Below are 15,368 nucleotides of genomic sequence, written 5' to 3'. Positions count from 1 at the left end.
GAAATGAAATAAAAAATTTCAGAACTGAAAAGCCCACCAAAACATCTATCATGAAATTACTGAAGTTGGGGGGTGGAATAAACATTCTAAAAGATTTCACAGAGAGTGGAAAGAGTGCCAAGGAAAAGCTCAGGAATAAAAATAGCTAATACTTCTCCAATGCAATATTGGGGGGTGGGGGTGAGCGGCTGGCTGGCTCACTCAGTCTGCACAGCATGCAACTCCTGATCTCAGGGTTGTAAGTTCAAGCCCCACGGTGGGCGCAGAGCTTACTTAAAAAATAATAATAATAAAAATAAGGGGCGCCTGGGTGGTACAGCAGGTTAAGCATCCAGCTATTTTAGCTCAGGACATGATCTCAGAGTCGAAAGATCGAGCCCCACAATGGCCCTATGCTCAGCAGGCAGTCTGCTTTAGATTCACTCTCCCTCTCACTGAGGGAGCTCATGTGCTCTCTCTCTAAAATAAAAAATAAATAAATCTTAAAATAGATAAATATTTAAAAATTTCAAAGCAATATCAGAAGGTAGAACACAATGGAGCAATACTTTTTAAATTTCTGAAAGAAAATCATTCTCTACCTAGAACTCTGTATCCAAAGTGTTCAATAAGATTAAGGGTAGAATAGAAACTTTTAGGCCTGAAAGCTCTAAAAAAAAAAAAAATCTGTCTCCCATGCACCCTTTCTCAGAAAAGATGTCATTCTGACAAAACAAAAATAGTAAACGAATAAAGATGTCAACACGGAATCCAGGAACCTAGAGATCCAAAACAATAGAAAAGCAAAAGAAATTTCAAGGGTGATCTGAAGAGAAGATAGCTATTTAGTAGACCTAATGAGAAACCAACAAGTGGAGTAGGAAGATAAAGGCCAAAGGAGATTCAGGAGAGGGGAAAGGGAAGAAAATAACAGATCACATAATGATGCATAAAAATGTAAAAACTAGTACTAAGAAGGGTTGAAGAGTTTGGAAAGAATTAGTGATTCACATCCCGAAAATTATTTAATAACAAGCCAGTAAACTCTAGGAAACAAAAAGATAGCAAAAGATAAACAAGAATTTATTTCTTGTAAAATATAAAATGAGCCATAGAACCTTTTCTGGCTCACTGCTGTCCAGAATTGTTATTTTTAGAATTACCCTGAGAGAATAGGGAAGTTCTCTCTCTCTTAAGATTACGAATGTAATCTTTATATATCAGAAAAGAAAGCTCACAGAGTTTACTTAAAATTGATGCATGAAGTAAAAGCAGTATAATAACACTATTTCAGAATACGGAGGTTAATATCAAAGCCAACATCTGAAAGAGTTGAAAGCAGAGGGGAGTTGAGGAGATAGGGGACAATGAACTTTATTACAGGCCTTTTTCTGTTTACTTTTTAAACTCTGTACACATTACGTCTATTTATACACTAATCTCAGACATACCCTTCCACTATCTATGCTTATCCTATTTTTTCCTTAGTCCTACCCCTATTATTACCAGCCTGATAAGACTTTCTTATCCAAGTAGAGTTATATGCTGCCTGAGAATGCTTACATTTAAGAATATGCTAGTAGGTTTAGAGAGAACATACCTCATCATAATAAAGGCCTTAATATGAAAACCCACAGCTAACATCATACTCAATGGTGAAAAACTGAGAACTTTTCCCCTAAAGTCAGGAACAAGATAGGGATGTCCACTCTCACCACTTTCATTCAACATAGTAGTAGAAGTCCTAGCCACAGCAGTCAGACAAGAAAAAGGTGGGGAAAAAGTATCCAAATTGGTAGGTAGGAAATAAAATTTTCACTATTTGCAGATGACATGATACTATATATACAGTACGCTAAAGACTCCATGAAAAAAACTAGAACTGAAGAATGAATTAGGTCAAGTCGTAAGATACAAAATCAATGTACAGAAATCCACTGCATTTCTTTACAATAATGAAGTAGCAGAAAGAGAAATTAAGAACAATCTCATTTACGATTGCACCAAAAAATAATACCTAGGAATACACTTAACCCAGGAGGTGAAAGACCTATAGTCTGAAAACTATAACACACTGATGAAAGAAATTTAAGACAACACAAAGAAATGTAAAGACATTCCATGCTCATGGGTTCAAAGAACAAATGTTGTTAAAATGTCCATACTACCCCCAAAGCAATCTACAGATTTAATGCAATCCCTATCCAAATGCCAACACCATTTTTCACAGAACTAGAACAAACAATCCTAAAATTTGTATGGAACCCCAGAAGATCCCGACTAGACAAAGCAGTCTTGAAAAAGAAAAACATATCTAGAGATATCACAATTCTAGACTTCAAGTTGTATTACAAAGCAGTAGTAATCAAAACAGTAAAGTACTAGCACAAAAACAAACACATAAATCAATGGAATAGAACAGAAAGCCCAGAAATAAACCCATGATTACACAGCCAATTAATCTTCCACAAAGAAGGAATGAAGAAGGAAAAAGACAGTCTTTTCAACAAATGGTGTTGGAAAACTGGACAGCAGCATGCAAAAGAATACTGGACCACTTTCTTACAGCATACACAAAATTAAACTCAAAACGATTAAAGACCTAAATGTGAGACCTGAAACTATAAAAAATCCTAGGAATACACTTAACCAAGGAGATGAAAGACCTATACTCTGAAAACTACAAAACGCTGATGAAAGAAATTCAAGACAATGCAAAGAAACAGAAAGACATTCTACGCTCATGGGTTTGAAGAACAAATATTGTTAAAACGTCCATACTACCCAGAGCAATCTACAGATTTAATGCAATCCCGATGCAAATACTAACAGCATTTTTCACAGAACTAGAACAATCAATCCTAAAATTTGTATGGAACCACAGAAGACCTCGAATAGCCAAAGCGATCTTGAAAACTGGACAGCTGCATGCAAAACAATGAAACTGGACTACTCTCCTACACCATACACAAAAATAAACTCAAAGCGGAGTAAAGACCTAAATGTAAGACCTGAAACCATAAAAATCCTAGAAGAGAGCACAGGCAGTAATTTCTCTGACATCAGCCATAGCAACATTTTTTTCTTTTTTTTTTTAAAGATTTTATTTATTTATTTGAGAGAGAGAATGAGATAGAGAGAGAGAGAGAGAGCATGAGAGGGGGGGAGGGTCAGAGGGAGAAGCAGACTCCCCGCCGAGCAGGGAGCCCGATGCAGGACTCGATCCCAGGACTCCAGGATCATGACCTGAGCCGAAGGCAGTGGCTTAACCAACTGAGCCACCCAGGCGCCCCCATAGCAACATTTTTCTAGATGTATCTTCTGAGGCAAAGGAAACCAAAGCATAAATAAACTATTAGGACTACACCAAAATAGAAAGTCTCTGCACAGCAAGGGAAATAACCAACAAAACTAAAAAAGGCAACCTACTGAATGGGAGAAGATGCTTGCAAATGACATATCTGATAAAGGGTTAGAATCCAAAATATATAAAGAACTTACACAATTCAACACACATACACAAAAAAATAATCCAATTAGGGGTGCCTGGGTGGCTCGGACAGTTAAGGGTCATGATCCAGGGTCCTGGGATCAAGCCCCACGTCGGGCTCCCTGCTCAGCAGGGAATCTGCTTCTCCCTCTCCCTCTGCCTCTCCCCCTGGCTCATGCTCTCTCCCCCTCTCCCTCTCTCTCTCCTGCTCATGCTTTCTCTCTGTGTCTCAAAGGAATACATAAAACAATCTTTAAAAAAAATCCAATTAAAAATGTGCAGAAGATATGAACAGACATTTCTCCATAGAAGACATACAGATGGCCAACACATGAAAAGGTGCTCAACATCACTCATCATCAAGGAAATGCAAAGCAAAACCACAATGAGCTATCACTTCACACCTATTAGAATGGCCAAAATCAAAAACACAAGAAACAACAATTGTTGGCGAGAATGTGGAAAAAAAGAAACCTTCTTGCACTGTTGGTGGGAATAGAAACTGGCACAGCCACTGTGGAAAACATTACGGAGCTTCCTGAAATAATTAAAAATAGAACTACCCTATGATACAGTAACCGCATTACTGCACATTTACCCTAAGAATACAAAAACACAAATTCAGAAGGATATACGCACCCCTATGTTTATTGCAGCATTATTTACAACAGCCAAGCTATGGAATCGGCTCAAGTGTACATTGACATATGAATGGATAAAGATGTACCATATTTATACACACACACACACACACACACACACACACACACACACTAGGATATTACTCAGCCATAAGAAAAAGGATCAAGATGGAGCTAGAGGGTACTATGCTAAGGGAAATATGTCAGTCAGAAAAAGACAAATAGAGGACGCCTGGGTGGCTCAGTTAAGTGTCTGCTTTCGGCTCAGGTCATGATCCCAGGGTCCTGGGATCGAGTCCCGCATCGGGTTCCTTGCTCTGCAGGGAGCGTGCTTCTCCCTCTACCTGCTCTGCCTGCCACTCCCCCAGCTTGTGCTCTCTCTCTCTCTCTAATAAAAAATTTTAAAAAAAAATTTAAAGAAAAAGACAAATACGGTATGATTTCACTCATATGTAGAATTTAAGAAACAAAACAGATGAACATAGGGGAAGAGAAGGAAAAATAAAGTAAGATGAAAGTAGAGAGGAGACAAACCATAAGAGATGCTCACCTCTAGGAAACAAAGCAATGACTGCTGGAGGGAAGGTAGATGAGGGTAAGGGGTAATTGGGCAACGGGAATTAAGGAGGACACTGGATATAATGAGCACTGGGTGTTACATGCAACCAATGAATCACTAAATTCTACCCTGGTAACTAATATTGCAGTTTATGTTAATTAAATTGAATTTAAATAAAAAATAAAAAAAATGAAACATGCCATTTGTAAGAACATGGATGGATCCAGAGAGGATAATGCTAAGCGAAATAAGTCAGTAAGAGAACGACTAATACCATATGATCTCACTCATATGTGGAATTTAAGAAACAAAAGGAACAAAAAAAGGGGGAAAAAAAGAAAACCAAAAAACAGGTTCTTAACTATAAAGAACTGACGGTTATCATAGGGGACATGGGTGGAGGGATGGATGAAAAAGGTGAAGGGATTAAGAGTGTACTCATCTTAATGAGCACTAATATACAGAAATGTTGAATTACTATATTGTACACCTGAAATTAATTTAATACTGTATATTAACCATATTGAAATTAAATAATTGAAAACAATTTAAAAAAAGAACATAATATGATAAAATTTCTAAATGCCTAGCATAAAATACATAGCTTCAATTAATAAAAAAAATTTTAACTCAACATTCATGAGGAATCTACATGCCAAAATTAAATTATTTTTTAACTTTGATTCTATAATTCCATCTAACAACACATATTCCAATGGATCTAACATTTTCTCTGGCCTGGTACTGTGGAACACTTGAAAGAACTGTTAATCCACGGTATCTAACCTTAGCAAAGTTTTTATTTATGAACTAATTCATGAAAAGCACTACTTTAAAGAGTGGTCATTATCAATACCCCACTGAATTTATCAACATCCCCAAATTTCTTAATGCCAAAATAGGAGGCAGAGCCTTAGAGAGTATAGAACATAATCTATTTGAAAGCAACAGCTACTAAAACTGTTCATAAAATAAAGTTTACTGAGGCACCTGGCTGTCTCAGTGAATGAAGTATGTTATTCTTTTGATCTTGGGATCATGAGTTCAAGTCCCACACTGGATGTAGAGTTAAAAAAAAATGCTTCCCAAAACAATGAAAAAACAAAAGCAACAGCCTTGAACACAAATGACAGGTATGAAAGATATAATTTCTAGCCTGAAAATACAAAAAGCTGACAGAAACTCACCCTTGCTGTCACCCAGAATTCTTTTAGAAGACTAATCATGAAATAAAATTAAAAAGTATGAATAAAATTTAAAAATGCCCGGTAAGGAAGGTGGAATTTACAACACGGAAACCTAAGCCTGTTTTGTCATAACTTTTAACAAGTCCAAAAAAAAAAAGCAACATTATTCAATGCTTTTATCATCCATGTTACTTGCAGACCTTCATATGCTCTTTTATTAACTTGTATTCTTTAATTTATTCTCTTAATCTTCTCTCTCCACTTTGAATCTTCCTCCCATTCCAGTCCCAATTGCAATATTAATAAAATAATGACAATCTTTTAAACAAATATAACGTTCCTGATCTTACAGAAAAATGGCAGCTGTATGACTATTATACAGCAATTAAAAATGATATCTGATGACATGAAGAGATTAATTATACTTGACTGTGTATGAAAAATCAGATTATAAAACATAAATGTAGTAAAAGACCACATTTTTCCAAAATTTTAAACTGTATGACTCACAAGCTCATGCCACGGCTATACAAAAAAAATTACCAGTTGTTACTCTGGGTGGTAGCATGCTTTTCTTTTTCTTTTTTAAACTTTGATTCTCTTTATTTCCTCAAAGATTTTTATAATGAGTGCATACTTAAATAGGAGGAAAATAATACTAATACAGTGTAATGCTTAAAAAATTAAATTCTTATCAATATACTATTTTTAAGTGAATATGCTCCTTTACCTATTTTCTAGTCAATATATTAGAATAATGATTCTTGACCACTGATAATCTAATGAAAATTATTAACACTTTTCTCCCAGAAAACCTTTAAGAACATTTTGTATGAAATGTCATGGGTTCATCAGTGTACTAAGATACATTTATGGACTTCCATGGTCATGGGACCCCAAGTTAACAACCTCTTTTAAAGATTAACTGTGCCTTATTAGTTGCTATTTATCACCTACAAGAACTACCATCTTAATCTAAGCAACAGTATTTTCTGATGCCCAAGAAAGAAACAGGGGAGGTGGTCAGAGATGAGGGGGAAGGGAGAACAGACCAAAAAAAATTAAGATTTTTGTTTATTTATTTGACAGAGAGAGAGAGAGAGAGAGCGCGCGCGCATAATCGGGGAGAGGCAGGCAGAGGGAGAGGGAGAAGCAGACTCCCCGAGGAGCAGGGAGTCTGATGCAGAACTTGATCCCAGGATCCTGTGATTATGACCTGAGCTGAAGGCAGACAATTAACCAACTGAGCTACCCAGGCACCCGTAGACAAAAATTTTTTTATCACAAAACACTGTGATCCACCTGGATATTTTATTGTCACTTGTCTTGTCTTCAGCATGAACAATGAAGAGTGTAACATTCTAGTTTTGGGCACTTTTTTACTACCAGCTAAAAATTGCTCAAACTTACTGACATGTGAATAAAATGATAATGGTTACAATTGTTTTTTAGTTCAGTTTTTCACACTTTATTTATACAACCTTCAACATGTATATCATTTTCTAAAATAAATTTTAACAATTTTAATTCAAACAGGTGTTTATTAAGATCTTCTGTCAGGTACTATGCTAAGCACCTGGTCTCTTCACAACCTAAAATAGTAGCAACATTATTATTCTCATTTCACAAATGAAGTAAGAACTTACAAGCTAACTAGTTTGTCCTAATCATCTAAAAAACAGGTGATGAAGCAGGACTCAAAGCCACATTAATCTGGCTCGACAGCCACATTCTTAACCACGATACTCTATAGAAACAGTAGATAAAAGAGGATCTCTGTAGTTTGGGGGCAAACATTCTTTGACATTCTAATGAAACCTACAAATTATGCCTAAACTGTACACATCAGTATTTACTCTGTAATTTCATTCCCATCCAGGTTAAAAATTCCTGATACAAGGATTAAGAGTATGTATCAATGATAAAAGAGGACTAGGAACGGGAACATGTAACCCCCACCCAGCACCACCAATAACTAGGGGGTGAGATGTTAAAAAAATTGCATTTCTCTGGATTTCATTTTATTCAGTGGCATAACATGTTGCTATCTAGCTGCAGTTACAATAAATAAATCCAAAATTATTACTCAAATGCAACATTTCTCAACAAATCCTTTGGATACTGATGTTATTTTTAAATCATTAACGTTGGTATTATGAAATATACAATCACCTACTCTACCCATAATGAAAAGAGGAACAGCAACCATTCCTAAACTTAGCTAAAAGTAATTCAGCTGGTTGAGACTCAGAAAAGAGATGCCCCAATAATGATGGCAAGTAAAAAAATCTACAATCTTTTGTAGAACAAATATGTGTACCAACTTTATTGACAAAGATGGAAAAAACAGAGGAAAAAGGGATATCACTGTAGAACAAATGAGATTTGAAGATAAACTCTATGATCAGCTAGAGTGTGGGCTCACGACATTTATTTATATTAGCTGCACTTAACATGTTCCCTGATCATTGCACACAAACCTTCATTCTTTTTTCACCCACAAAAATTTTAGAAGACTAATAAACAAGATAGGTACACAAGCAAAAAAGAATCTTTAGCTATGACCAGCTAAAATCATTTTAAGGGAACAGGAACTTGCAAATTCTTGTTACAAATTCGGATTATATTAATTATTGTGTTCCCTGAAGTTGTATTCTTTATATTCTCAATGTATGTATTTCTTAAAAATTGGTCTAATATACCTATATATTATGCGAATGTAATAACAAGTGGCTTCCAGAAGGGTCAAAGTGTCCATTACCACAATACTGATTTTTTTAATGGATTAAGTTTGTTAAAGGTCTCTAGCTATGCCATTAAAAATTCTTTAATCTCTCAAAATAATTATTTTTAGAATTTCATTCACTCGAGGCGCCTGGGTGGCTCAGTTGGTTAAGCGTCTGCCTTCAACTCAGGTGATGATCCCAGCACGCTGGGATCTGGCCCCACGTCAGGCTCCCTGCTCAGCGGGAAGCCTGCTTCTCCCTCTCCCACTCCCCCTGTTTCTGTTCTCTCTCTCGCTGTGTCTCTCTCTGTCAAATAAATAAACCTTTAAAAAAGAAAAAAAAAATTTCATTCACTCTCCTATTTCTAAATAATAAAAGAATTAAAGAAACTATTATTCTGTTTTAAAAAACAAAACCATGAGTGGCCTCATGATTAAGAAGGGAAGATTTAATAAATATCGATAAACTGTCATTAACTATAGTTATACAACCCAACACTCTAAAAGGGAAATTTCATGACAAACAATGCCAATAAAAAGTACAACTCACAAAGTTAGTCTTTAAAGTACTTAAAGATGCATACCTCTGTGTCCAGGAATTGATATAAGCAAATATTTTGAGAGTATGTTCCTTTCTGAGCTGCAGTCCATCACCACCTTCTATATCTGATACTGAAATAAAGTAGAAAAAAAACACTTTTTAATATGAGGAATAAGTAATGCTAAACCAGTATTAAAGCCAATACTTTAAAAAAAAAAAGGTTTAGACTAAACGCAAATATTTCAGATTTTTTTTTTTAACAGATGTATTGGGGGAGCAAGAGATAAGACACTTTGCCAGTTATTCTAGTGTTGTCTCTCTACTTCAAATCCCCCCTTCTGTTCTCTGCTTTGTGAGGCTGGGACTGGAACTCTGCAAAGTTCATTTTTCATTTCCAGCTGGCTTCCTGTTAAGATCCTCCTCCACTGCCTACATGGCACTAGAGGACGAGAAGGCAGGAGGAGACCAAAGTGTTCACTTTCTATGTATGAAAGCATCACTCGGCAGCGGCCCAGATTCCAAGTGACAGCATCCAAAAACCAATCTCATGGTACTCCTCTCAGAGTTACCAGCAATAGCCAGACAGCATCCCTTCCATTAAGTCCTAGCTTCCTTTACAGGGCCCACCCCCAAGTGATTCTAACTGATTCTTAGATTCTGACAACTCTCCTTCGTTTCCCCAGCCTTCGGGGAAACTGGCTGCTTCCTCAGTTATTATAAATGTCATCATCATCTCTGGGTGTCATCCAGGTTCCGTTTGTTCTTTACCTCTAACATCTGTGTAAGTACTTCCCTTTAATAAATTCCCTTTCAACTCCCTGACTGAAGCTTGACTGACATACTGGCATTTCATATACAGTCTGTACAACTAGGAAAGGAATCTTTAAATTTTTTAGTTATGTTAATCACCATACATTACATCATTAGTTTGTGATGTAGTGTTCCATGATTCATTGTTTGTGCATAACACCAAGTGCTCCACGCAGAACGTGCCCCCTTTAATACGCATCACCAGGCTTACCCATTCCTCCACTCCCCTCCCCTCTAGAACCCTGTTTGTTTCTCAGAGTCCATCATCTCTCATGGTTCAACTCCCCCTCTGATTTATCCCCTTCATTCTTCCCCTCCTGCTATCTTTTTTTTTTCTTAACATATATTGCATTATTTGTTTCAGAGGTACAGATCTGTGATTCAACAGTCTTGCACAACTCACAGTGCTCACCATAGCACATACCCTCCCCAATGACTATCACCCAGGACCCCATCCCTCCTACCCCACCCCCACTCCAGCAACCCTGTTTGTTTCCTGAGATTAAGAATTACTCTTATCAGTGAGGTCATATGATACATGTCTTTCTCTGATTCACTTATTTCGCTCAGCATAATACTCTCCAGTTCCATCCACATCGTTGCAAATGGCAAGATCTCATTCCTTTTGATGGCTGCATAATATTCCATTATATATATATATTTATATATATATATATACATACATACACACACACAAACACACACACACACACACACACACACACGTTCTTTATCCATTCATCTGTCGATGGACATCTTGGCTCTTTCCACAGTGTGGCTATTGTGGACATTGCTGCTATAAACACTGGGGTGCACGTACCCCTTCGGATCCCTACATTTGTATCTTTGGGGTAAATACCCAGGAGTGCAATTGCTGGATCGCATGGTAGCTCTAGTTTCAACGTTTTGAGGAGCCTCCATACTGTTTTCCAGAGTGGCTGCACCAGCTTGCATTCCCACCAACAGTGTAGGAGGGTTCCCCTTTTTCCGCATCCCCGTCAACATCTGTCGTTTCCTGACTTGTTAATTTTAGCCATTCTGACTAGTGTGAGGTGGTATCTCATTGAGGTTTGATTTGGATTTCCCTGATGCCGAGCGATGTTGAGCACTTTTTCATGTGTCTGTTGGCCATTTGGATGTCTTCTCTGGAAAAATGTCTGTTTATGTCTTCTGCCCATTTCTTGATTGGATCATTTGTTCTTTGGATGTTGAGTTTGAGAAGTTCTTTATAGAGTTTGGATACCAGCCCTTTATCTGATATGTCATTTGCAAATATCTTCTCCCATTCTGTCGGTTGTCTTTTGGTTTTGTGGACTGTTTCTTTTGCTGTGCAAAAGCTTTTTATCTTGATGAAATCCCAATAGTTCATTTTTGCCCTCGCTTCCCTTGCTTTGGCGATGTTTCTAGGAAGAAGTTGCTGCGGCTGAGGTCGAAGAGGTTGCTGCCTGTGTTCTCCTTTAGGATTCTGATGGACTCCTGTCTCACCTTGAGGTCTTTCAACCATTTTGAGTCTATTTTTGTGTGTGGTGTAAGGAAATGGTCCAATTTTCCCAACACCATTTGCTGAAGAGACTGTCTTTTTCCATTGGACATTCTTTCCTGCTTTGTCAAAGATTAGTTGACCATAGAGTTGAGGGTCCATTTCTGGGCTCTCTATTCTGTTCCATTGATCTACGTGTCTGTTTTTGTGCCAGTACCATAGTGTCTTGATGATGACAGCTTTGTAATAGAGCTTGAAGTCCGGAATTGTGATGCCGCCAGCTTTGCTTTTCTTTTTCACCATTCCTCTGGCTATTCAGGATCTTTTCTGGTTCCATACAAATTTTAGGATTATTTGTTCCATTTCCTTGAAAAAAGTGGATGGTATTTTGATGGGGATTGCATTGAATCTGTAGATTCCTCTAGGTAGCATTGACATCTTCACAATATTTGTTCTTCCAATCCATGAGCATGGAACGTTTTTCCATTTCTTTGTGTCTTCCTCAGTTTCTTTCATGAGTATTTTATAATTTTCTGAGTACAGATCCTTTGCCTCTTTGGTTAGGTTTAGTCTTAGGTATCTTACGGTTTTGGGTGCAATTGTAAATGGGATCGACTCCTTAATTTGTCTTCTCTTCTGTCTTGTTGTTGGTGTATAGGAATGCCACTGATTTCTGCGCACTGATTTTATATCCTGCCACGTTACTGAATTCCTGTATGAGTTCTAGCAGTTCTGGGGTGGAGTCTTTCGGGTTTTCCACATAAAATATACATCATCAGTGAGAGTTTGACTTCTTCTTTGCCGATTCAGATGCCTTTGATTTCTTTTTGTTGTCTTATTGCCGTGGCTAAGACTTCTAATACTATGTTGAATAGCAGTGGTGATAGTGGACATCCCTGCCGCATTCCTGACTTTAGGCAGAAAGCTTTCAGTTTTTCCCCCTTGAGAATGATATTCTCTGTGGGTTTTTCATAGATGGCTTTTATGATATTGAGGTATGTACCCTCTATCCCTATATAGGAAACGAATCTAAAGTTAAATCCAGAAAGGAAGAAAGTTTTCAGAAACTACAGGTTATCCAAATAAGTCTTTATGTAAAATGTTTAATTGTATAAGATCTGGTCAGCAAGTTTTTCGTTAATGGGCAAGAAAGTAAATACTTTAGGCTTAGAAGGCCACAGAGTCTCTTTCCACACCTAGATAGCTGTGCCACACACAATGTGTAAACAAACGACCACAGCCATGTTAAAAACAAGCAGCTGAAAGATCTGGTACATTGGGCCACCATTTGCCAACCCCATTCTATTTTTTTAAGACTTTTTTTTAAAGCATTTTATTTAGTTTAGAGAGAGCGCGCACACATGCATGTGAGCAGGGGGAGAACAGAGGAAGAGGGACGGACAAGCAGACTCTGCGGGGGAGAGAGAGCAGAGAGCCTAATGCAGGGCTCCATCTTACCACCCTGAGATCATGCCCCAAGCCTAAATCAAGAGTCCAATGCTCAACCGGCTCAGTAGGTGGAGCATGTGACTCTTGATCTTGTGTTGTGAGTTGGAGCCCCACATTGGGTGTATAGATTACTTAAAAATAAAAATCTTGAAAAAGTTAAAAACAGAGCTATCCTACGATCCAGCAAATCCATTACTAAGTATTTATCCAAAGGTACAAACATAGTGATCCAAAGGGGCACCCACACCCCACGTTTATAGCAGCAATGTCCACAATAGCCAAACTCTGGAAAGAGCCCAGATGTCCACTGACAGATGAATGGGTAAAGAAGATATAGTGTACACACACAAAATGGAGTATTCCTCAGCCATCAAAAAAGAAATCTTACCATGTGCAATGACGTGGATGGAACCAGAGGATATTATGCTAAGCAAAATAAGTCAATCAGAGAAAGACAATTATCATATGATTTCACTTAGATGTGGAAGAAAAAAAAAAAACAAAGGATCATAGGGGAAGGTAGGGAAAAATAAGACAAAACCAGAGAGGGGGACAAACCATAAGAGATTCTTAACTACAAACGCAGGGCTGCTGGAGGGAAGGGTAGAGGGGGAGATGGGGTAACTGGGTGATGGGCATTAAGGAGGGCACTTGATGTACTGAGCAATGGGTGTTATATACAACTGATGAATCATTAAAGTCTCCCTCTGAAACCAATGCCCTACATGTTAATTAACAGAATTTAAATAAAAATAAAAAATAAAAAATCTTCGGGTGCCTGGATGGCTCAGTCAGTTAAGCAACTGACTCTTGATTTCTGCTCAGGTCGTGATATCAGGGTCGAGGGATCAAGGCCCAAGTTAGGCTCCACGCTCAGCAGGGAATCTGCTTGAGATTCTCTCTTCCTCTGCCTCTGCCCCCCTTCCACACATGCACCCTCTCTGGTGCACACACTCTCTCCCTAAAATAAAAACTGAAAAATAAAAAAAAATTTTTTTAAATAAAAAATTACAACAAAAAAAGGAATAAGGTCCATTATCCAGAACTTTTTTTTGCTTATTTTTATTTGATGTTTTAAGTCATCTCTACACTCAATGTGGAGCTCAAACTCACAACCTCAGGATCAAGGGGTCACATACTGTACCAAATGAGCCAGGCAGGCACCCCCAGAACTTTTTTTTTTTTTAAGATTTCTATTTATTTATTTGAGAGAGAGAATATGAGAGAGAGAGAGTACATAAGAGGGGAGAACGGGAGAGGGAGAAGCCGACTCCCTGCTGAGCAAGGAGCCCGATGTGGGACTCGATCCCAGGATTCCAGGATCATGACCTGAGCCGAAGGCAGTTGCTTAACCAACTAAGCCACTCAGGTGCCCCAGAACTTATTTCTTATAAGCATTCATACTATACCTATTTCAGGACTAGCAATTAAAGTTTAAATATCAATCATATGTATCCCTTATTCCCGGGCAGTTTGCAAAAATATAAGTCAGAATTTTAACTGGAAGAAGGGGACTTTTTTTTTTAAAAGACTAGTTTTAGTGTTGTAGTATAGTAGAACTCAAACGGAAATGAATGAAAATAAAAGTACTGCCTATTAAAAAGTAAAGGGGTGGACCGGCAAGAGGGCGGGGGGAGTAGGAGACCTGGATTTCATCTGGTCCCAGAAATTCAGCTGGATAGGGATCAAACCATTCTGAACACCTACGAACTCAACAAGAAATCGAAGAAAAGAATAGCAACAACTCTCTGAACAGAAAAGCGACCACTTTCTGGAAGGTAGGAGGTGCGGAGAAGTGAATCCGAGGCCTTATTTGGGAAGATAGACGGCGGGGGAGGGGGGCCTCCATAGGCCATTTCTGGCAAGTGATAGAGCTGCGGAGCACAAAATCGGAGCTTTTAGAAGTTGGCTCCGTTGAGGGATGTCACTCCAGTGGCTAAGCGGGGTTGGGGGGGGTGGGGGGTGGAATCCTCGCTGGGACAGTGTGGTGTCAGGACCCTCGGGGTCACAGGAAGACTGGAGGTACCTGAGTGCGGCTGAGCTCCCAGGTATCGCAGGGAAGCCAGCTGCAGAGACGGACCAAGGAGTGGGCTCTCAGCTCAGGGTTGCCATAAACCATGATCTGCAGCACAGTCAGGCCATTACTCTCCCAGCAGGGACCCAACAAGTGGCAGATCCGGGGGGACTCCCCTTCCTCCCCCGGGAGGAGCTCCCGCGGCCCACAGGGATCTGCTGGGTTTGGAGACTGCAAACGGGGTTGTGTGCCAGAGATAGAAATGCTCGGTCACAGTCCAGGTGAGCACGGAGCACGGCCGGAGACTGGGGAGATGGAAGTGATTGACTGCTTTTCTCTGCGGGTCACTGAGGAGAGGGCCCTAAGTTCCCAGCTCCTCTGGGGCGGAGACTGGGAGGCCGCCATTTTCACTCTCATCCTCCAAAGCTGTACGGAAAGCTTGCAGAGAACAAAAGCTCCCCAGAGCAAACCCGAGCAGATTATGTAGCCTGGA

At 38.8% G+C, this 15,368-nt stretch overlaps 1 protein-coding gene across 9 annotated transcripts in view; it reads right to left on the bottom strand.

The window, feature by feature from the left end:
- The window catches only part of USP34 (ubiquitin specific peptidase 34), a 267,250-nt gene that overhangs the window by 201,787 nt on the left and 50,095 nt on the right, over positions 1-15,368 (bottom strand). For all 9 annotated transcript variants that reach the window (XR_003524622.1, XM_027621741.1, XM_027621744.1 and 6 more), the window contains exon 2: positions 9,166-9,253. Coding sequence is in view for 8 of the 9 variants with exons in the window: in XM_027621741.1 (XP_027477542.1) it covers positions 9,166-9,253 (88 nt within the window). In the remaining variant the exon portion in view is untranslated. The remainder of the gene's footprint in view (positions 1-9,165; positions 9,254-15,368) is intronic.

The sequence above is a fragment of the Zalophus californianus genome, chromosome 8 (assembly GCF_009762305.2).
Source record: "Zalophus californianus isolate mZalCal1 chromosome 8, mZalCal1.pri.v2, whole genome shotgun sequence".
Classification (NCBI taxonomy): domain Eukaryota; kingdom Metazoa; phylum Chordata; class Mammalia; order Carnivora; family Otariidae; genus Zalophus; species Zalophus californianus.
Note: the sequence above shows the minus strand (reverse complement) of the source record. Positions and strands in the feature narration are given on the sequence as shown.